General features: G+C 45.7%; 1 protein-coding gene across 2 annotated transcripts; it reads left to right on the forward strand.

Moving 5' to 3' along the window:
- The first annotated feature begins 331 nt into the window (after positions 1-331).
- Positions 332-24397, forward strand: LOC124024163 (mitochondrial dicarboxylate carrier-like). Of its 2 annotated transcripts, none has more exons than XM_046338154.1 (11): positions 332-453; positions 12590-12709; positions 15543-15657; positions 17101-17149; positions 17277-17318; positions 17747-17790; positions 17964-18034; positions 19529-19621; positions 19769-19846; positions 20607-20663; positions 24269-24397. In XM_046338154.1, exons 1-11 carry the CDS (start codon positions 364-366, stop codon positions 24368-24370), a joined length of 861 nt encoding a protein of 286 aa, XP_046194110.1. In that variant the 5' UTR covers positions 332-363; the 3' UTR covers positions 24371-24397. The 2 variants fall into 2 exon arrangements, with proteins under 2 accessions (XP_046194110.1, XP_046194112.1); XM_046338156.1 differs by having other exon boundaries at positions 346-453; positions 12602-12709.
- The last annotated feature ends 530 nt before the right edge of the window (positions 24398-24927 follow it).

Below are 24927 nucleotides of genomic sequence, written 5' to 3' on the forward strand. Positions count from 1 at the left end.
GCAGTTCCTCAGCCCGGGGTGGCAATTGGCTGCGCGTGCACTCACTGCGACTCCCCTCTTGTCTCTCTCTCGATCCATTTCCTATCACGCGTTCTGTAAAATTGCCTACAAACACGCGCACGATGTGGTTTGCGTGTGTATGCGTGCACCGGAACCCAAAGTCCGTCGGTGGCGTCGGCAAATGTGAAGATTAACGAGGTTATCCTCCATTCGACCCGCGGAGAGAGAGAGAGGACCAGAAAGCACAGACTGCTGCGCCGACCTGCTTGCGTGTCGAGGCAGAAAGGGAGCTTGGCTCTGGCCAGCTGCGTTGTTGGACTGGATCGAATTGGACTCAGCCTATATAAAGACAGGAGGGGAAATATGAGCGATAAACGGATGTCGCGGTGGTATTTTGGGGGGCTCGCCTCCTGTGGGGCTGCCTGCTGTACCCATCCTCTGGACCTCATCAAAGTAAGTGCTGGAGAGAGAACCCTAGAACCCCCCCTAGCAGGGTTATAGCCGACCTACGGAGGCTGCAGGCCCGCTAGTCAGCCAGCTGTTTAGCTGGGAGACTAGGGACAACAACTGCCCTAATTTCATCCTATGTTAAAAAAGACTAAACGGGCTACTGGGATCTATCCAAACGGAACACAGCGCCCTGCTGATGATTGGAGAAAATAGGACAGAAAATGAAAGTTGTAGAATCATTTTCTCTCTCTCTCTCCTCTAGCCTAGTGACATGACTGTGTGTGTGTCGTCGGTGTCCCGCGGAGGTACGGGAAGCAGTGATCGGCCTCGTTAAGCGCGATCTCTCCAGTTCACTGACCAGCTAACCGCGCCGTTACGGTGCAAAGTAAACAGGGTTGGGCCTAGTCGAACTGGAGCGTTAAAGCCGTCTCATATTACGGATAACTTAAAGTAGTAGTAGCCACATGCTCTACTGTTGTCATTGAGCATGGTCACACCAGGGTCATCTTGGAGTCAGGAATAGCACACACAGAATGACATATCCTAACTCTACAGTAGGCCTGTGTGCGGTATAGCGTGTGTAGGCTTAATTAACACGCCTGATGAACACTGCAGGTCCCAGCTGATCTGAACTGGCCTGTTAAGGCATCCAGCATAGTTTCTGGAACCATCCAGGAAAGTGAAGGAAAATGCCAGCACAGTGCGGTTGTGGTCCTATAGTGTAACAGGCAACAGACTGACACATGCATACACGTAGGTCAGTGTGTAGTATAATTATATAGACGTGGTATGAAATTACAGCACTAACTAGCAGTCTTAAAGCAGCTGGGGCTTCCTGTGTGTAGCGTCTCTGTGTTTGAGTCTACTAAGAGGTCTGGGCCTTTATGGCACAGGTGGTAGTCCACAAGGAAGGCCTGTAACTGCAGGGTTGCTGGTTCAAACCCTGCTCCAGATGCTTTCCCTTCGATCGCTGTATCTGTATTGGTAGTGGGAGGAGCTAGTGTTGGACAGAGGGCAGTGGGAGGAGCTAGTGTTGGACAGAGGGTAGTGGGTGGAGCTAGTGTTGGACAGAGGGCAGTGGGTGGAGCTAGTGTTGGACAGAGGGTAGTGGGTGGAGCTAGTGTTGGACAGAGGGCAGTGGGAGGAGCTAGTGTTGGACAGAGGGCAGTGGGAGGAGCTAGTGTTGGACAGAGGGCAGTGGGAGGAGCTAGTGTTGGACAGAGGGCAGTGGGTGGAGCTAGTGTTGGACAGAGGGCAGTGGGAGGAGCTAGTGTTGGACAGAGGGCAGTGGGAGGAGCTAGTGTTGGACAGAGGGCAGTGGGAGGAGCTAGTGTTGGACAGAGGGCAGTGGGTGGAGCTAGTGTTGGACAGAGGGCAGTGGGAGGAGCTAGTGTTGGACAGAGGGCAGTGGGAGGAGCTAGTGTTGGACAGAGGGCAGTGGGAGGAGCTAGTGTTGGACAGAGGGTAGTGGGAGGAGCTAGTGTTGGACAGAGGGCAGTGGGAGGAGCTAGTGTTGGACAGAGGGCAGTGGGAGGAGCTAGTGTTGGACAGAGGGCAGTGGGAGGAGCTAGTGTTGGACAGAGGGCAGTGGGTGGAGCTAGTGTTGGACAGAGGGCAGTGGGTGGAGCTAGTGTTGGACAGAGGGCAGTGGGTGGAGCTAGTGTTGGACAGAGGGCAGTGGGTGGAGCTAGTGTTGGACAGAGGGCAGTGGGTGGAGCTAGTGTTGGACAGAGGGCAGTGGGTGGAGCTAGTGTTGGACAGAGGGCAGTGGGTGGAGCTAGTGTTGGACAGAGGGCAGTGGGTGGAGCTAGTGTTGGACAGAGGGCAGTGGGTGGAGCTAGTGTTGGACAGAGGGCAGTGGGTGGAGCTAGTGTTGGACAGAGGGCAGTGGGTGGAGCTAGTGTTGGACAGAGGGCAGTGGGTGGAGCTAGTGTTGGACAGAGATGATAGGACAGTGGGTGAAGCTAGCGTTGGTCAGAGGGTAGTGGGTGGAGCTAGTGTTGGACAGAGATGATAGGACAGTGGGTGGAGCTAGTGTTGGACAGAGGTGTGTGTGTTTGGAGTTGATAGTGTAGCCTAGACAGCCTGTCTCAGCTCGCCTACTTAGAAAAGTCTAAAGGTGTATAATTACTTTGTTGGAGAGTCACACACACACCCATACAGCACACACACACAAACACAAATGTCATGGAGAATGTACAGGCCAGGGTCATCTACTGTTGTTATGGAGAATGTACAGGCCAGGGTCATCTACTGTTGTTATGGAGAATGTACAGGCCAGGGTCATCTGGATATCCTGGTCTATCCTGGTCTATCCTGGTCTATCCTGGTCGAGAGAGAGAGAGAGAGAGAGAGAGAGAGAGAGAGAGAGAGAGAGAGAGAGAGAGAGAGATGAATTTTACAGATGTTTTTATTGATTAGCATTCTGCATAATGTGTATCCAAGTGAAATCTCATATCTGGTTTCACTGGACCTCTTCATAGTTCTAAAAACCTATCAGAAATACACAGCACAACGTGTAAATTATCACTCAACGGCTATGGAGTTCAGACTGAAATTGACCACGTTTGACACAAACCTACTACCACACCCCGTTCAAAGACACAAATGTTTTGTCTTGCCCTCCCTCTGACTGGCACACATAAAACAATCTGTCTCAGTTGCCTCAAGGTTTACAAATCCTGCTTTAACCTGTCTCCTCCCCTTCATCTACACTGATGTGGATTTAACAAGTGATCAATAGGGGATCCTAGATTCACCTGGTCAGTCTATTTAATGGAAAGAGTTCTTAATGTTTTGTCCACTGTATATGACTCTAGCCTAGCTTCTCTTCTTCTCCTGAAGCTAGCCTTGCTTAGCTTCTCTTCTTCTCATGAAGCTAGCCTTGCTTAGCTTCTCTTCTTCTCATGAAGCTAGCCTTGCTTAGCTTCTCTTCTTCTCATGAAGCTAGCCTTGCTTAGCTTCTCTTCTTCTCCTGAAAGCTTAGCCTTCTCCTGAAGCTAGCTTCTCTTCTTCTCCTGAAGCTAGCCTTGCCTAGCTTCTCTTCTTCTCCTGAAGCTAGCCATGCCTAGCTTCTCTTCTTCTCCTGAAGCTAGCCATGCCTAGCCTAGCTTCTCCTCTTTTCCTGAAGCTAGCCATGCCTGTTCTAGCTTCTCCTCTTTTCCTGAAGCTAGCCATTCCTGGCCTAGCTTCTCCTCTTTTCCTGAAGCTAGCCATGCCTGGCCTAGCTTCTCCTCTTTTCCTGAAGCTAGCCATGCCTGGCCTAGCTTCTCCTCTTTTCCTGTAGCTAGCCATGCCTGGCCTAGCTTCTCCTCTTTTCCTGTAGCTAGCCATGCCTTGCCTAGCTTCTCCTCTTTTCCTGTAGCTAGCCATGCCTGGCCTAGCTTCTCCTCTTTTCCTGAAGCTAGCCATGCCTGGCCTAGCTTCTCCTCTTTTCCTGAAGCTAGCCATGCCTGGCCTAGCTTCTCCTCTTTTCCTGAAGCTAGCCATGCCTGGCCTAGCTTCTCCTCTTTCCTGAAGCTAGCCATGCCTGGCCTAGCTTCTCCTCTTTCCTGTAGCTAGCCATGCCTGGCCTAGCTTCTCCTCTTTTCCTGAAGCTAGCCATGCCTGGCCTAGCTTCTCCTCTTTTCCTGAAGCTAGCCATGCCTGGCCTAGCTTCTCCTCTTTTCCTGAAGCTAGCCATGCCTGGCCTAGCTTCTCCTCTTTTCCTGAAGCTAGCCATGCCTGGCCTAGCTTCTCCTCTTTTCCTGTAGCTAGCCATGCCTGGCCTAGCTTCTCTTCTTCTCCTGAAGCTAGCCATGCCTGGCCTAGCTTCTCCTCTTTTTCTGAAGCTAGCCATGCCTGGCCTAGCTTCTCCTCTTTTCCTGAAGCTAGCCATGCCTGGCCTAGACCTCAAACTATTTCTGGAAAATCATTCTAAATAAATTATTTTTAATTACCACAAATATTCCATGAAAAACACTAGGCTATTTATTTGGTTTGTCATTCAATGTATAGCAGCCTAGAGGTAGATAAATGGTGGTTCCTTCCCTGTCGTCTCTGACAGAGGTGAGAAGGATGAAGAACTGTAAGCTACCTGTGTGTGCACTGCGGAGGCCAATCAGAACGTTCAGAATCAGCAGCAGTTTGTTCTCCTGAAGCTAGCCGTGCCTCTCCTCTCTGACCTAGTGAAGCTAGCCGTGCCTCTCCTCTCTGACCTAGTTCAGCTACCTGTGTGTGCACTGCGGAGGCCTCTCCTCTCTGACCTAGTTCAGCTACCTGTGTGTGCACTGAGGAGGCCTCTCCTCTCTGACCTAGTTCAGCTACCTGTGTGTGCACTGCGGAGGCCTCTCCTCTCTGACCTAGTTCAGCTACCTGTGTGTGCACTGCGGAGGCCTCTCCTCTCTGACCTAGTTCAGCTACCTGTGTGTGCACTGCGGAGGCCTCTCCTCTCTGACCTAGTTCAGCTACCTGTGTGTGCACTGCGGAGGCCTCTCCTCTTGACCTAGTTCAGCTACCTGTGTGTGTACTGAGGAGGCCTCTCCTCTCTGACCTAGTTCAGCTACCTGTGTGTGCACTGCGGAGGCCTCTCCTCTCTGACCTAGTTCCAACAACATACTGTTACTACGCCTGTTTAGTCTGGCATGAAGTCAGTTGCCCTAGTAACACCCTGAGGGGAGGATCAGGATCTCACGTGTGTGTGTGTGTGTGTGTGTGTGTGTGTGTGTGTGTGTGTGTGTGTGTGTGTGTGTGTGTGTGTGTGTGTGTGTAACTTGAAACAACTTAACACCCACATCTAAGTTATGGCATTGTCTTCCTATCAGTATTAGAATCTATTGAGTCATGACTGTAACAATGGAACAGTGTGTTGGTGATGTGACTCAGGACTAGCTGGAGGTCAGAGGTTAAATGCTGACTTTTTTTTTTTTTTTGGAAAAGGCCCCAGCTCTGCATTTTTGACTTTCAGTGTCATTAGTCAGGATATAGTAAGTATCTCCTCTATCTTCTCTAGTCATCAGAGAAGATGGTCAACAAACTCACTCACTTATTTGTTAGTTTTTTAAATGAATGAGTTATTTTGTTTGTTCATTCCTTCGGTCATTCATGCACTTTGGTTTTATTAGTTGGTTCAGTCATTCGTTCACTCATTGCACTGGAGAGGTTGTTGAGTACCAGCCAGGTCCTGTAGCAACCAGCTATCTGTGTCTGTACTCGGGGTGTGAATGATTATCTACTCACACCAGGGAGAGAGACTGTTATTTACAGTTAGTGAGAGGGAGTGGATGATGGAAAGAGAGAGGGAAGGAAAAATAATGAAATAGAGAATGAGAAAGAGATGGAGGGAGGGAGAGATGGAGGGAGAGATGGAGGGAGGGACTGAGAGATGGAGGGAGGGAGAGATGGAGGGAGGGACTGAGAGATGGAGGGACGGAGAGATGGAGGGAGGGTGAGATGGATGGAGGGAGGGAGAGTTTGTGAGATGGAGGGAGAGATGGAAGGCCTCGGTGGCCTTTGGAGCTCAAACAGTTCTGAGATGGAGACGGTGGGAGGGAGGGAGAGATGGAGGGAGGGACTGAGAGATGGAGAGGAGGACTGAGAGATGGAGGTCAGGGACTGAGGAGATGGAGGGACTGAGAGAAGGAAGAGAATTACCCACCAATAACCTCCCTGAGATGGATTGGACTCACTACTACTACATTATACCATACTGAGAGATGGAGGGACTGAGAGATGGAGGGAGGGACTGAGAGATGGAGGGAGGGACTGAGAGATGGAGGGACTGAGAGATGGAGGGAGGGACTGAGAGATGGAGGGAGGGACTGACTCACAGGGAGGGAAGGAGGGAGGGTGAGATGGAGGGAGGGAGTTTGTGTTCCATAGTTGAAGGCCTCGGTGGCCTATTTGAGCTCAAACAGTTCTGATAATCTCCGGTGGGAGCGAGAGACTGATTGGTCGGCTGGAGGCCACACTTGAGCAGAGCCCAGTCGATAAAAAGCCCTCTGAGAAGAACAATACATTACACTGTCTCCAGAGAGACATAAAGGACAGGAGGGAGAGAGTTCAAAGGAAGTCAGAACTACCTACCAATAACCTGTTCCCTGACTCACACCAGAATATACACTATCTCCACATTCCAACTACTACTACCTATCTACACTGACTCACTCACTACTACATTATCTACAGCAATCTCCACTGACTCACTACTACTAATACATTATACTACTATCTCCACTGACTCACTACTACTACATTATACTACTATCTCCACTGACTCACTACTACTACATTATACTACTATCTCCATTGACTCACTACTACTACATTATACTACTATCTCCACTGACTCACTACTACTACTACATTATACTACTATCTCCACTGACTCACAACTACTACATTATACTACTATCTCCACTGACTCACTACTACTACATTATACTACTATCTCCACTGACTCACAACTACTACTACTATCTCCACTGACTCACTACTACTACATTATACTACTATCTCCACTGACTCACTACTACTACATTATACTACTATCTCCACTGACTCACTACTACTACATTATACTACTATCTCCACTGACTCACTACTACTACTACATTATACTACTATCTCCACTGACTCACTACTACTACTACATTATACTACTATCTCCACTGACTCACTACTACTACATTATACTACTATCTCCACTGACTCACTACTACTACTACATTATACTACTATCTCCACTGACTCACAACTACTACATTATAATACTATCTCCACTGACTCACTACTACTACTACATTATGCTACTATCTCCACTGACTCACTACTACTACTACATTATACTACTATCTCCACTGACTCACTACTACTACATTATACTACTATCTCCATTGACTCACTACTACTACATTATACTACTATCTCCACTGACTCACTACTACTACTACATTATACTACTATCTCCATTGACTCACTCCTACTACTTTATACTACTATCTCCATTGACTCACTACTACTACTTTATTCTACTATCTCCACTGACTCACTACTACTACTACATTATACTACTATCTCCACTGACTCACTACTACTACATTATACTACTATCTCCACTGACTCACTACTACTACATTATACTACTATCTCCACTGACTCACTACTACTACATTATACTACTATCTCCACTGACTCACTACTACTACATTATACTACTATCTCCACTGACTCACTACTACTACTACATTATACTACTATCTCCACTGACTCACTACTACTACATTATACTACTATCTCCACTGACTCACTACTACTACTACATTATACTACTATCTCCACTGACTCACTACTACTACTACATTATACTACTATCTCCACTGACTCACTACTACTACTACATTATACTACTATCTCCACTGACTCACTACTACTACTACATTATACTACTATCTCCACTGACTCACTACTACTACTACATTATACTACTATCTCCACTGACTCACAACTACTACTACTACATTATACTACTATCTCCACTGACTCACTACTACTACTACATTATACTACTATCTCCACTGACTCACTACTACTACTACATTATACTACTATCTCCACTGACTCACTACTACTACATTATACTACTATCTCCACTGACTCACTACTACTACTACATTATACTACTATCTCCACTGACTCACACTACTACTACATTATACTACTATCTCCACTGACTCACTACTACTACTACATTATACTACTATCTCCACTGACTCACTACTACTACTACATTATACTACTATCTCCACTGACTCACTACTACTACTACATTATACTACTATCTCCACTGACTCACTACTACTACTACATTATACTACTATCTCCACTGACTCACTACTACATTATACTACTATCTCCACTGACTCACTACTACTACTACTATCTCCACTGACTCACTACTACTACTACTATCTCCACTGACTCACTACTACTACTACTATCTCCACTGACTCACTACTACTACTACTATCTCCACTGACTCACTACTACTACTACTATCTCCACTGACTCACTACTATACTACTACTATCTCCACTACTACTACTACTACATTATACTACTATCTCCACTGACTCACTACTACTACTACTACTACTATCCACTGACTCACTACTACTACTACATTATACTACTATCTCCACTGACTCACTACTACTACTACATTATACTCACTACTACTCTACTACTATCTCCACTGACTACTACTACATTATACTACTATCTCCACTGACTCACTACTACTACATTATACTACTATCTCCACTGACTCACTACTACTACTACTACTATCTCCACTGACTCACTACTACTACATTATACTACTATCTCCACTGACTGACACTACTACTACATTATACTACTATCTCCACTGACTCACTACTACTACATTATACTACTATCTCCACTGACTCACTACTACTACATTATACTACTATCTCCACTGACTCACTACTACTACTACTATCTCCACTGACTCACTACTACTACTACTATCTCCACTGACTCACTACTACTACTACTATCTCCACTGACTCACTACTACTACTACTACTATCTCCACTGACTCACTACTACTACTACTACTATCTCCACTGACTCACTACTACTACTACTACTATCTCCACTGACTCACTACTACTACATTGTACTACTATCTCCACTGACTCACTACTACTACATTGTACTACTATCTCCACTGACTCACTACTACTACATTATACTACTATCTCCACTGACTCACTACTACTACTACATTATACTACTATCTCCACTGACTCACTACTACTACATTATACTACTATCTCCACTGACTCACTACTACTACATTATACTACTATCTCCACTGACTCACTACTACTACATTATACTACTATCTCCACTGACTCACTACTACTACTACATTATACTACTATCTCCACTGACTCACTACTACTACATTATACTACTATCTCCACTGACTCACTACTACTACATTATACTACTATCTCCACTGACTCACTACTACTACATTATACTACTATCTCCACTGACTCACTACTACTACATTATACTACTATCTCCACTGACTCACTACTACTACATTATACTACTATCTCCACTGACTCACTACTACTACATTATACTACTATCTCCACTGACTCACTACTACTACATTATACTACTATCTCCACTGACTCACTACTACTACTACATTATACTACTATCTCCACTGACTCACTACTACTACATTATACTACTATCTCCACTGACTCACTACTACTACATTATACTACTATCTCCACTGACTCACTACTACTACATTATACTACTATCTCCACTGACTCACTACTACTACTACATTATACTACTATCTCCACTGACTCACTACTACTACTACATTATACTACTATCTCCACTGACTCACTACTACTACTACATTATACTACTATCTCCACTGACTCACTACTACTACATTGTACTACTATCTCCACTGACTCTACTACTACTACATTGTACTACTATCTCCACTGACTCACTACTACTACTACATTATACTACTATCTCCACTGACTCTACTACTACTACATTGTACTACTATCTCCACTGACTCACTACTACTACATTATACTACTATCTCCACTGACTCACTACTACTACATTGTACTACTATCTCCACTGACTCACTACTACTACATTGTACTACTATCTCCACTGACTCACTACTACTACATTGTACTACTATCTCCACTGACTCACTACTACTACATTGTACTACTATCTCCACTGACTCACTACTACTACATTATACTACTATCTCCACTGACTCACTACTACTACATTATACTACTATCTCCACTGACTCACTACTACTACATTGTACTACTATCTCCACTGACTCACTACTACTACATTGTACTACTATCTCCACTGACTCACTACTACTACATTGTACTAGCTATCTCCACTGACTCACTACTACTACTACATTGTACTACTATCTCCACTGACTCACTACTACTACATTGTACTACTATCTCCACTGACTCACTACTACTACATTGTTACTACTAAATCTCCACTGACTCACTACTACTACATTGAATACTACTATCTCCACTGACTCACTACTACTACATTGTACTACTATCTCCACTGACTCACTACTACTACATTGTACTACTATCTCCACTGACTCACTACTATCTCCACTGACTCACTACTACTACATTGTACTACTATCTCCACTGACTCACTACTACTACATTGTACTACTATCTCCACTGACTCACTACTACTACATTGTACTACTATCTCCACTGACTCACTACTACTACATTGTACTACTATCTCCACTGACTCACTACTACTACATAAATACTACTATCTCCACTGACTCACTACTACTACTACCCATTGTACTACTATCTCCACTGACTCACTACTACTACATTGTACTACTATCTCCACTGACTCACTACTACTACATTGTACTACTATCTCCACTGACTCACTACTACTACATTGTACTACTATCTCCACTGACTCACTACTACTACATTGTACTACTATCTCCTGACTCACTACTACTACTACATTGTACTACTATCTCCTGACTCACTACTACTACATTGTACTACTATCTCCTGACTCACTACTACTACATTGTACTACTATCTCCACTGACTCACTACTACTACATTGTACTACTATCTCCACTGACTCACTACTACTACATTGTACTACTATCTCCACTGACTCACTACTACTACATTGTACTACTATCTCCACTGACTCACTACTACTACATTGTACTACTATCTCCACTGACTCACTACTACTACATTGTACTACTATCTCCACTGACTCACTACTACTACATTGTACTACTATCTCCACTGACTCTACTACTACTACTACTACTACTATTCCACTGACTCACTATCTCCACTGTACTACTATCTCCACTGACTACTACTACTACTACATTGTACTACTATCTCCACTGACTCACTACTACTACTACTACTACTATCTCCACTGACTCACTACAACTACTACATTGTACTACTATCTCCACTGACTCACTACTACTACTACATTGTACCACTATCTCCACTGACTACTACTACTACTACTACATTGTACTACTATCTCCACTGACTCACTACTACTACTACTACTACTACATTGTACTACTATCTCCACTGACTCACTACTACTACTACTACTACTACATTGTACTACTATCTCCACTGACTCACTACTACTACTACTACTACATTGTACTACTATCTCCACTGACTCACTACTACTACTACTACTACATTGACTACTACTACTACTCCATTGACTCACTACTACTGACTACTACTACTACTACATTGTACTACTATCTCCACTGACTCACTACTACTACTACTACTATCTCCACTGACTCACTACTACTACTACATTGTACTACTATCTCCACTGACTCACTACTACTACTACATTGTACTACTATCTCCACTGACTCACTACTACTACTACTACTACATTGTACTACTATCTCCACTGACTCACTACTACTACTACTACTACATTGTACTACTATCTCCACTGACTCACTACTACTACTACTACATTGTACTACTATCTCCACTGACTCACTACTACTACTACTACTACATTGTACTACTATCTCCACTGACTCACTACTACTACTACTACTACATTGTACTACTATCTCCACTGACTCACTACTACTACTACTACATTGTACTACTATCTCCACTGACTCACTACTACTACTACTACTACATTGTACTACTATCTCCACTGACTCACTACAACTACTAACTACTACATTGTACTACTATCTCCACTGACTCACTACAACTACTAACTACTACTAACACGCTGGCTGTCTGTCTGTCTGTCACGCTAGTGTGTCTCTGTCTGTCTGAGCGAGAGAGACAGTTCCACAGTCACTAAGAAATATCCACACTGATGACTGACTGTGATAATGGTAATGATGATGAAGATACAGTATATTGATCGTATTTGTAATGATGATGATGATGATGAAATAGTGATTTTGTGTGTGTGTGTGTGTGTGTGTGTGTGTGTGTTTGTGTGTGCGTAGGTCCACCTGCAGACCCAGCAGAAGGGGAAGATGGGGATGGTGAGCATGGCCATGCAGGTAGTGAAGAACGATGGAGCTCTGGCTCTGTACAACGGACTCAGCGCATCACTCTGCAGACAGGTAGGAGGATGGAGAGGGTGTGTGGTGGAGAGGTGGGAGAAGGAGAGGGTGTGTGGTGGAGAGGGGGGAGGGTGTGTGGTGGAGGGGGGAGAGGGTGTGTGGTGGAGAGGGGGAGAGGGTGTGTGGTGGAGAGGGGGTGTGGAGGAGAGGGTGTGTGGTGGAGAAGGAGAGGGTGTGTGGTGGAGGGGGAGAAGGAGAGGGTGTGTGGTGGAGGGGGAGAAGGAGAGGTGTGTGGTGGTGGGGGAGAGGAGGGGTGTGTGGTGGAGGGGGGAGAAGGAGAGGGTGTGTGGTGGAGGGGGGAGAAGGAGAGGGTGTGTGGTGGAGAGGGGGAGAAGGTGTGTGGTGGAGAGGGTGTGAGTGGAGAGGGGGAGAAAAGGAGAGGGTGTGTGGAGGAGAGGGGGAGAAGGAAAGGGGCGTGTGAAAGGAGAGGGTGTGTGGTGGAGAGGGGGAGAGGGTGTGTGGTGGAGAGGGTGATGGTGGAGAGGGTGTATGGTGGAGAGGGTGGTGGTGGAGAGGGTGTGTGGTAGAGGGGGGAGAGGGTGTGGTAGAGAGGGGGAGAGGGTGTGTGGTGGAGAGGGTGTGTGGTGGAGGAGGGGGGAGAAGGAGAGGGTGTGTGGTAGAGGGGGGGGGGTGTGTGTTAAAGAGAGAATGGGTGTAATCCTGTAATGACAGTTCCATCTGTTCCAGAGATGGGTATATAGAACCTGAGTGTTCCAGGCAGAAGGATCAGTATTCTGTTCCAGAGATAGGTATATAGAACCTGCGTGTTCCAGGCAGAAGGATGAGTATTCTGTTCCAGAGATGGGTATATAGAACCTGCGTGTTCCAGGCAGAAGGATCAGTATTCTGTTCCAGAGATGGGTATATAGAACCTGCGTGTTCCAGGCAGAAGGATCAGTATTCTGTTCCAGAGATGGGTATATAGAACCTGCGTGTTCCAGGCAGAAGGATCAGTATTCTGTTCCAGAGATAGGTATATAGAACCTGCGTGTTCCAGGCAGAAGGATCAGTATTCTGTTCCAGAGATATGTATATAGAACCTGCGTGTTCCAGGCAGAAGGATCAGTATTCTGTTCCAGAGACAGGTATATAGAACCTGCGTGTTCCAGGCAGAAGGATCAGTATTCTGTTCCAGAGACGGGTATATAGAACCTGCGTGTTCCAGGCAGAAGGATCAGTATTCTGTTCCAGAGATAGGTATATAGAACCTGCGTGTTCCAGGCAGAAGGATCAGTATTCTGTTCCAGAGACGGGTATATAGAACCTGTGTGTTCCAGGCAGAAGGATCAGTATTCTGTTCCAGAGATAGGTATATAGAACCTGCGTGTTCCAGGCAGAAGGATCAGTATTCTGTTCCAGAGACGGGTATATAGAACCTGCGTGTTCCAGGCAGAAGGATCAGTATTCTGTTCCAGAGACGGGTATATAGAAGGGCGTGTTCCAGGCAGAAGGATCAGTATTCTGTTCCAGAGACGGGTATATAGAACCTGCGTGTTCCAGGCAGAAGGATCAGTATTCTGTTCCAGAGACGGGTATATAGAACCTGCGTGTTCCAGGCAGAAGGATCAGTATTCTGTTCCAGAGATAGGTATATAGAACCTGAGTGTTCCAGGCAGAAGGATCAGTATTCTGTTCCAGAGACGGGTATATAGAACCTGCGTGTTCCAGGCAGAAGGATCAGTATTCTGTTCCAGAGATAGGTATATAGAACCTGCGTGTTCCAGGCAGAAGGATCAGTATTCTGTTCCAGAGATAGGTATATAGAACCTGAGTGTTCCAGGCAGAAGGATCAGTATTCTGTTCCAGAGACGGGTATATAGAACCTGCGTGTTCCAGGCAGAAGGATCAGTATTCTGTTCCAGAGATAGGTATATAGAACCTGCGTGTTCCAGGCAGAAGGATCAGTATTCTGTTCCAGAGATGGGTATATAGAACCTGCGTGTTCCAGGCAGAAGGATCAGTATTCTGTTCCAGAGACGGGTATATAGAACCTGCGTGTTCCAGGCAGAAGGATCAGTATTCTGTTCCAGAGACAGGTATATAGAACCTGCGTGTTCCAGGCAGAAGGATCAGTATTCTGTTCCAGAGATGGGTATATAGAACCTGCGTGTTCCAGGCAGAAGGATCAGTATTCTGTTCCAGAGATGGGTATATAGAACCTGAGTGTTCCAGGCAGAAGGATCAGTATTCTGTTCCAGAGATGGGTATATAGAACCTGAGTGTTCCAGGCAGAAGGATCAGTATTCTGTTCCAGAGATGGGTATATAGAACCTGCGTGTTCCAGGCAGAAGGATCAGTATTCTGTTCCAGAGATGGGTATATAGAACCTGAGTGTTCCAGGCAGAAGGATCAGTATTCTGTTCCAGAGATGGGTATATAGAACCTGCGTGTTCCAGGCAGAAGGATCAGTATTCTGTTCCAGAGATGGGTATATAGAACCTGCGTGTTCCAGGCAGAAGGATCAGTATTCTGTTCCAGAGATGGGTATATAGAACCTGCGTGTTCCAGGCAGAAGGATCAGTATTCTGTTCCAGAGATGGGTATATAGAACCTGCGTGTTCCAGGCAGAAGGATCAGTATTCTGTTCCAGAGATAGGTATATAGAACCTGCGTGTTCCAGGCAGAAGGATCAGTATTCTGTTCCAGAGATATGTATATAGAAAAGATACACATCGCACTTTTTTTCAATTTGTTGTACTTTTTTTCTTCCTTCCTTCCCTCCCTCCCTCCCTCCCTCCTCCCTCCCTCCCTCCCTCCCTCCCCCTCCCTCCCTCCCTCCCTCCCTCCCTCCCTCCCTCCCTCCCTCCCTCCCTCCCTCCCTCCCTCCCTCTAGATGTCCTATTCTCTAACTAGGTTTGCTATCTATGAGACAGTCAGAGACATGTTGAGCAGCAGTAACCAGGGGCCCATGCCTTTCTACCAGAAGGTGCTGCTGGGGGCCTTCGGAGGTAGGGACACACAGACACACAGACACAGACACACAGACACAAACACACAGACACAGACACACACACAGACACACACACACAGACACAGGCACAGGCTTGCTCAACCACGCATGTATGCTGAACACACGCTGTGAACAGTCTGAGGGTAATGCTCACACACACACACAGTCTGAGGGTAATGCTCACACACACACAGTCTGAGGGTAATGCTCACACACACAGTCTGAGGGTAATGCTTACACACACACAGTCTGAGGGTAATGCTCACACACACACAGTCTGAGGGTAATGCTCACACACACACAGTCTGAGGGTAATGCTCACACACACAGTCTGAGGGTAATGCTCACACACACAGTCTGAGAGTAATGCTCACACACACAGTCTGAGAGTAATGCTTACACACACAGTCTGAGAGTAATGCTCACACACACAGTCTGAGAGTAATGCTCACACACACAGTCTGAGAGTAATGCTCACACACACAGTCTGAGAGTAATGCTCACACACACACACACACACACACACACAGTCTGAGAGTAATGCTCACACACACAGTCTGAGGGTAATGCTCACACACACAGTCTGAGAGTAATGCTCACACACACAGTCTGAGAGTAATGCTCACACACACAGTCTGAGGGTAATGCTCACACACACAGTCTGAGGGTAATGCTCACACACACAGTCTGAGGGTAATGCTCACACACACAGTCTGAGAGTAATGCTCACACACACAGTCTGAGAGTAATGCTCACACACACAGTCTGAGGGTAATGCTCACACACACAGTCTGAGGGTAATGCTCACACACACAGTCTGAGGGTAATGCTCACAACACAGTCTGAGGGTAATGCTCACAACACAGTCTGAGGGTAATGCTCACAACACAGTCTGGGGGTAATGCTCACACACACAGTCTGGGGGTAATGCTCACACACACAGTCTGAGAGTAATGCTCACACACACAGTCTGAGAGTAATGCTCACACACACAGTCTGAGAGTAATGCTCACACACACAGTCTGAGAGTAATGCTCACACACACAGTCTGAGGGTAATGCTCACACACACAGTCTGAGAGTAATGCTCACACACACAGTCTGAGGGTAATGCTCACACACACAGTCTGAGGGTAATGCTCACACACACAGTCTGAGAGTAATGCTCACACACACAGTCTGAGGGTAATGCTCACACACACAGTCTTGTATAGCCAACAATTCAGTCCCATTCAAAATCCTATTTTCCCTAACCTTATCTCTAACCTTATCCCTAAAACTAACCCGAGCTCCTAACCCTAACTTAATTCTAACACTAATGTTTACCTTAACCCGAAACCCCTAGAAATGGCATTTGACCTTGTGGGGACAAACAAAATGTCCCCAGTTGGTAAAATGTTAGTTATTTAATAATCCCACACTACTCTCTGTCATGCGTCTAGGTTGTACCGGCGGGTTCATTGGTTCTCCTGCAGACATGGTGAACGTCAGGTCAGAGAAACACCTTGTTAACACACAGCTCTCTTCCATTTTATGATAGTTATTCAATACTTATAGTTAGGTTGTATGATGTATATTAATGTCATGTTTTAACTAATACACTCGTTTTGCTCCTCAGGATGCAGAATGATGTTAAACTTCCCCCAGAGCTGAGGAGAAAGTGAGTGTTCCTGACCATTTAGACCACATGATGTGTTGTTGATCTGACAATGTCTAACTCTGTCTAACTCTGTCTCTCTCTCTCTGTCTCTCTCTCTGTCTCTCTCTCTCTGTCTCTCTCTCTCTGTCTCTCTCTCTCTGTCTCTCTCTCTCTGTCGGTCTCTCTCTCTCTCTCTCGGTCTCTCTCTCTCTCTCTCGGTCTCTCTCTCTCTCTCTCGGTCTCTCTCTCTCTCTCGGTCTCTCTCTCTCTCTCTCGGTCTCTCTCTCTCTCTCTCTCTGTCTCTCTCTCTCTCTCTCTCTCTGTCTCTCTCTCTCTCTCGGTCTCTCTCTCTCTCGGTCTCTCTCTCTCTCTCTCGGTCTCTCTCTGTCTCTCTCTCGGTCTCTCTCTCTCTGTCTCTCTCTCGGTCTCTCTGTCTCTCTGTCTCTCAGCTACAAACATGCTGTGGACGGTCTCTTCAGGGTCTTCAGAGAAGGTAGGAATGTGTGATTTGTACTCAAAAAGACGAATGCAAAAAACATTTGATAAAAAATAGAACGATAGAAAGCTTTTGTTTAAAAAAATTGCTACTGTTTGTATTCTGCTGCTCCCTGCTCATTACCCCCCCCTGTGAATGACCCTGACCCTTCCCCTCTGACCTGTGTGTAGAGGGGGTGAGGAAGTTGTTCTCAGGAGCCACCATGGCCTCCAGCAGAGGAGCTCTGGTCACCGTGGGACAGGTACGACCGCACAGCACTGTGGGAAATGTAGTTTATTAATAGCGTTATGTATAGCAGTAGATTGTATGGATTAGGAGAGAGACTCTAGTTGGTTTTCTTTAGGTCTTCTCTTTATCTACTGATTTGTCTTTTGAATGTATTTGGAATTATAACCCATCTCATGTTCCTCTCTCCATTTCACCCTCTCTCTCTCCATCTCACCCTCATCATCTCACCCTCCTCGCTCTCTCCATCTCGCCCTCCTCTCTACATCTCGCCCTCCTCTCTCCATCTCGCCCTCCTCTCTCCATCTCGCCCTCCTCTCTCCATCTCGCCCTCCTCTCTCCATCTCACCCTCATTATCTCACCCTCCTCGCTCTCTCCATCTCACCCTCCTCTCCATCTCACCCTCCTCTCCATCTCACCCTCTCTCCATCTCACCCTCTCTCTCCATCTCACCCTCCTCTCCATCTCACCCTCCTCTCCATCTCACCCTCTCTCTCCATCTCACCCTCCTCTACATCTCACCCTCATGATCTCACCCTCCTCTCTCTCCATCTCACCCTCATCATCTCACCCTCCTCGCTCTCTCCATCTCACCCTCCTCGCTCTCTCCATCTCACCATCCTCGCTCTCTCCATCTCACCCTCTTCGCTCTCTCCATCTCACCCTCTTCGCTCTCTCCATCTCACCCTCTTTGCTCTCTCCATCTCACCCTCTTTGCTCTCTCCATCTCACCCTCTTTGCTCTCTCCATCTCACCCTCTTTGCTCTCTCCATCTCACCCTCTTTGCTCTCTCCATCTCACCCTCTTTGCTCTCTCCATCTCACCCTCCATCTTTGCTCTCTCCATCTCACCCTCTTTGCTCTCTCCATCTCACCCTCTTTGCTCTCTCCATCTCACCCTCTTTGCTCTCTCCATCTCACCCTCTTTGCTCTCTCCATCTCGTCCTCTTCGCTCTCTCCATCTCGCCCTCCTCGCTCTCTCCATCTCGCCCTCCTCGCTCTCTCCATCTCGCCCTCCTCGCTCTCTCCATCTCGCCCTCCTCGCTCTCTCCATCTCGCCCTCCTCGCTCTCTCCATCTCGCCCTCCTCGCTCTCTCCATCTCGCCCTCCTCGCTCTCTCCATCTCGCCCTCCTCGCTCTCTCCATCTCGCCCTCCTCGCTCTCTCCATCTCGCCCTCCTCGCTCTCTCCATCTCACCCTCCTCGCTCTCTCCATCTCGCCCTCCTCGCTCTCTCCATCTCGCCCTCCTCGCTCTCTCCATCTCGCCCTCCTCGCTCTCTCCATCTCGCCCTCCTCTCTCTCTCCATCTCGCCCTCCTCTCTCTCTCCATCTCACCCTCATTATCTCGCCCTCCTCGCTCTCTCCATCTCACCCTCCTCGCTCTCTCCATCTCACCCTCCTCACTCTCTCCATCTCACCTTCCTCTCTCCCTTCCCCCTCCATCTCCCTGTCTATCTTTCTCTTTCTCTCCATATCTCCCTGCCCTTTCTCTCCTCCCTCCTCTCTGTAGTTGGCATGTTATGACCAGGCTAAACAGCTGGTGCTGTCTTCAGGCTTCATGGGCGATAACATCCTCACACACTTCCTGTCTAGCTTTATCGCTGTGAGTAACCAGGCTTCTTATTGGTTAAAATAGTGCAGAGTGCTGGTTGGATAGAATGTGATATGATAACAATGACATAGTTCATTGATGCAGTAACTCAATGAAAACAAATGATATGTCTCTCTGTCTGTGTCTGTCTGTCTGTAGGGAGGCTGTGCTACGTTCCTGTGTCAGCCTCTAGATGTGATGAAGACCAGGTTGATGAACTCTAAAGGAGAATACTCAGTAAATTACTCCATCCATCCCTCTCTTCCATCTCTCCATCCATCCCTCTCTTCCATCTCTCCATCCATCCCTCTCTTCCATCTCTCCATCCATCCCTCTCTTCCATCTCTCCATCCATCCCTCTCTTCCATCTCTCCATCCATCCCTCTCTTCCATCTCTCCATCCATCCCTCTCTTCCATCTCTCCATCCATCCATCCCTCTCTTCATCTCTCCATCCCTCTCTTCATCTCTCCATCCATCCCTCTCTTCATCTCTCCATCCATCCCTCTCTTCATCTCTCCATCCATCCCTCTCTTCATCTCTCCATCCATCCCTCTCTTCATCTCTCCATCCATCCCTCTCTTCCATCTCTCCATCCATCCCTCTCTTCCATCTCTCCATCCATCCCTCTCTTCATCTCTCCATCCATCCCTCTCTTCCATCTCTCCATCCTTCCCTCTCTTCCATCTCTCCATCCATCCCTCTCTTCCATCCCTCTCTTTTTCATCTCTCCATCCAACCCTCTTCCATCTCTCCATCCAACCCTCTTCCATCTCTCCATCCATCCCTCTTCCATCTCTCCATCCATCCCTCTTCCATCTCTCCATCCATCCCTCTTTTTCATCTCTCCATCCATCCCTCTCTTCATCTCATCTCTCCATACATCCCTCTCTTCATCTCTCCATACATCCCTCTTTTTCATCTCTCCATCCATCCCTCTTTAAACCCTATTTTCTTCCCTTCATCCAACTCTCTCACCATGTAACTGTGTGTTTCAGGGTGTGATACACTGTCTGAGAGTGACAGCTAAAGAGGGACCCATGGCCTTCTACAAGGTGAGACACACACACACACATACAGAGACGGACACACTCACACACACACACACAGAGACAGACACACTCACACACACACACACACAGAGTCCCAGAAACCCATCTAGCAGACCAGCCTAATAACCTTTGCTTTGTGTGACTGTCTTTCTGACAGAGACTATAGTTTCTAACTGATCTTGTAATCCTGGGTCTTACCTTATATATATATGAAGGCTGGGTCTTACCTTATATATATGAAGGCTGGGTCTTACCTTATATATATGAAGGCTGGGTCTTACCTTATATATATGAAGGCTGGGTCTTACCTTATATATATGAAGGCTGGGTCTTACCTTATATATGAAGGCTGGGTCTTTCCTTAACATATATATGAAGGCTGGGTCTTATCTTAACATATATATGAAGGCTGGGCTTACCTTAACGTATATATGAAGGTTGGGTCTTTCCTTAACATATATATGAAGGCTGGGTCTTACCTTAACATATATATGAAGGCTGGGTCTTACCTTAACATGTATATGAAGGCTGGGTCTTACCTTATATATATATGAAGGCTGGGTCTTACCCTATATATATGAAGGCTGGGTCTTACCTTATATATATGAAGGCTGGGTCTTACCTTATATATATGAAGGCTGGGTCTCACCTTAACATATATATGAAGGATGGGTCTTACCCTAACATGTATATGAAGGCTGGGCTTACCTTAATGTATATATGAAGGCTGGGTCTTACCTTAACATATATATGAAGGCTGGGCTTACCTTAACGTATATATGAAGGTTGGGTCTTTCCTTAACATATATATGAAGGCTGGGTCTTACCTTAACATATATATGAAGGCTGGGTCTTACCTTAACATGTATATGAAGGCTGGGTCTTACCTTAACATGTATATGAAGGCTGGGTCTTACCTTAACGTATATATGAAGGCTGGGTCTTACCTTAACGTGTATATGAAGGCTGGGTCTTACCTTAACATGTATATGAAGGCTGGGTCTTACCTTAACATATATATGAAGGCTGGGTCTTACCTTAATGTATATATGAAGGTTGGGTCTTTCCTTAACATATATATGAAGGCTGGGTCTTACCTTAACATATATATGAAGGCTGGGTCTTACCTTAACATGTATTTGAAGGCTGGGTCTTACCTTAACATATATATGAAGGCTGGGTCTTACCTTAACATATATATGAAGGCTGAGTCGTACCGTAACATATATATGAAGGCTGAGTCGTACCGTAACATATATATGAAGGCTGAGTCGTACCTTAACATATATATGAAGGCTGAGTCGTACCTTAACATATATATGAAGGCTGAGTCGTACCTTAACATATATATGAAGGCTGAGTCGTACCTTAACATATATATGAAGGCTGGGTCTTAACATATATATGAAGGATAGGTCTTACCTTAACATGTATATGAAGGCTGGGTCTTACCTTAACATGTATATGAAGGCTGGGTCTTACCTTAACATGTATATGAAGGCTGGGTCTTACCTTAACATGTATATGAAGGATGGGTCTTACCTTAACATGTATATGAAGGATGGGTCTTACCTTAACATGTATATGAAGGCTGGGTCTTACCTTAACATGTATATGAAGGCTGGGTCTTACCTTAACATGTATATGAAGGATGGGTCTTACCTTAACATATATATGAAGGCTGGGTCTTACCTTAACATGTATATGAAGGCTGGGTCTTACCTTAACGTATATATGAAGGCTGGGTCTTACCTTAACGTGTATATGAAGGCTGGGTCTTACCTTAACATGTATATGAAGGCTGGGTCTTACCTTAACATATATATGAAGGCTGGGTCTTACCTTAATGTATATATGAAGGCTGGGTCTTACCATAACATGTATATGAAGGCTGGGTCTTACCTTAACATATATATGAAGGCTGGGTCTTACCTTAACATATATATGAAGGCTGGGTCTTAACATATATATGAAGGATAGGTCTTACCTTAACATGTATATGAAGGATAGGTCTTACCTTAACATGTATATGAAGGCTGGGTCTTACCTTAACATGTATATGAAGGCTGGGTCTTACCTTAACATATATATGAAGGCTGGGTCTTACCTTAACATGTATATGAAGGCTGGGTCTTACCTTAACATGTATATGAAGGATGGGTCTTACCTTAACATGTATATGAAGGATGGGTCTTACCTTAACATGTATATGAAGGATGGGTCTTACCTTAACATGTATTTGAAGGCTGGGTCTTACCTTAACATATATATGAAGGCTGGGTCTTACCTTAACATATATATGAAGGCTGAGTCGTACCTTAACATGTATATGAAGGCTGGGTCTTACCTTAACATATATATGAAGGCTGGGTCTTACCTTAACATGTATATGAAGGCTGGGTCTTACCTTAACATGTATATGAAGGATGGGTCTTACCTTAACATGTATATGAAGGATGGGTCTTACCTTAACATGTATATGAAGGATGGGTCTTACCTTAACATGTATTTGAAGGCTGGGTCTTACCTTAACATGTATTTGAAGGCTGGGTCTTACCTTAACATATATATGAAGGCTGAGTCGTACCGTAACATATATATGAAGGCTGAGTCGTACCTTAACATATATATGAAGGCTGAGTCGTACCTTAACATATATATGAAGGCTGAGTCGTACCTTAACATATATATGAAGGCTGAGTCGTACCTTAACATATATATGAAGGCTGGGTCTTAACATATATATGAAGGATAGGTCTTACCTTAACATGTATATGAAGGCTGGGTCTTACCTTAACATGTATATGAAGGCTGGGTCTTACCTTAACATGTATATGAAGGCTGGGTCTTACCTTAACATGTATATGAAGGATGGGTCTTACCTTAACATGTATATGAAGGATGGGTCTTACCTTAACATGTATATGAAGGCTGGGTCTTACCTTAACATGTATATGAAGGCTGGGTCTTACCTTAACATGTATATGAAGGATGGGTCTTACCTTAACATGTATATGAAGGATGGGTCTTACCTTAACATATATATGAAGGCTGGGTCTTACCTTAACATATATATGAAGGCTGAGTCGTACCTTAACATGTATATGAAGGCTGGGTCTTACCTTAACATATATATGAAGGCTGGGTCTTACCTTAACATATATATGAAGGCTGGGTCTTACCTTAACATATATATGAAGGCTGGGTCTTACCTTGACATATATATGAAGGCTAATGTGAATCCTGGGTAAAGGTCTTAATTTACACATCAGGGTCTTGAGTAATTTACCAAACCAGATGAAGGGTATTGGCTGACTGTCCCATCCAGTGTCGGGGCCTAAACATATGGTCCAAGCCTGTCCAATGGGATTGCAAGGTTGTAATCAACTGTCCATCCCTGTGTAAAGGTCTTGACTAACTGCCCAATTGCATTGCAAGGTCTTAACCTACTGTCCAATCACGTCAGCATGTAGACCAACTGTCCATTCCCGTGTCAGGGTCTTGACTAAGTGCCCAATGTTCAATCACATGTAACAATGTTGGATAGGTCTTGACTGACTGTCCAATGACGTGTCAGAATGCTAACTAACTGTCCAATGTGGTTACAGGGTCTTGTTCCTGCAGGGATCCGTCTGATTCCTCACACGGTGCTCACCTTCATCTTCCTAGAGCAGCTCAAGAACAACTTCGGCATCGTCATCATCTCCTGAGCACGCTCCTTGACCTACGACCTTTACCCTCTAGCCCCCTGTCCCCTGCAAAGGTCAACCAATCACCTGTCACTGCCACGGTGCCACACCCCCCCATGGCCTTGAGCTGTCCAATCACACAGAGAGGTGGTTGTAGGGATGGAACGTCTGCTATGCTATCCTACCCAGCCCTCTTTAACCTGCTCTGGAAATCAACCAATCACCTGTCACTGCCACGGTGCCACACCCCCCCATGGCTCTGAGCTGTCCAATCACACAGAGAGGTGGTTGTAGGGATGGAACGTCTGCTATGCTATCCTACCCAGCCCTCTTTAACCTGCTCTGGAAATCAACCAATCACCTGTCACTGCCACGGTGCCACACCCCCCCATGGCTCTGAGCTGTCCAATCACACAGAGAGGTGGTTGTAGGGATGGAATGTCTGCTATGCTATCCTACCCAGCCCTCTTTAACCTGCTCTGGAAATCAACCAATCACCTGTCACTGCCACGGTGCCACACCCCCCCATGGCTCTGAGCTGTCCAATCACACAGAGAGGTGGTTGTAGGGATGGAATG

The sequence above is a fragment of the Oncorhynchus gorbuscha genome, unplaced genomic scaffold (genome assembly GCF_021184085.1).
Source record: "Oncorhynchus gorbuscha isolate QuinsamMale2020 ecotype Even-year unplaced genomic scaffold, OgorEven_v1.0 Un_scaffold_1754, whole genome shotgun sequence".
Classification (NCBI taxonomy): Eukaryota; Metazoa; Chordata; class Actinopteri; order Salmoniformes; family Salmonidae; genus Oncorhynchus; species Oncorhynchus gorbuscha.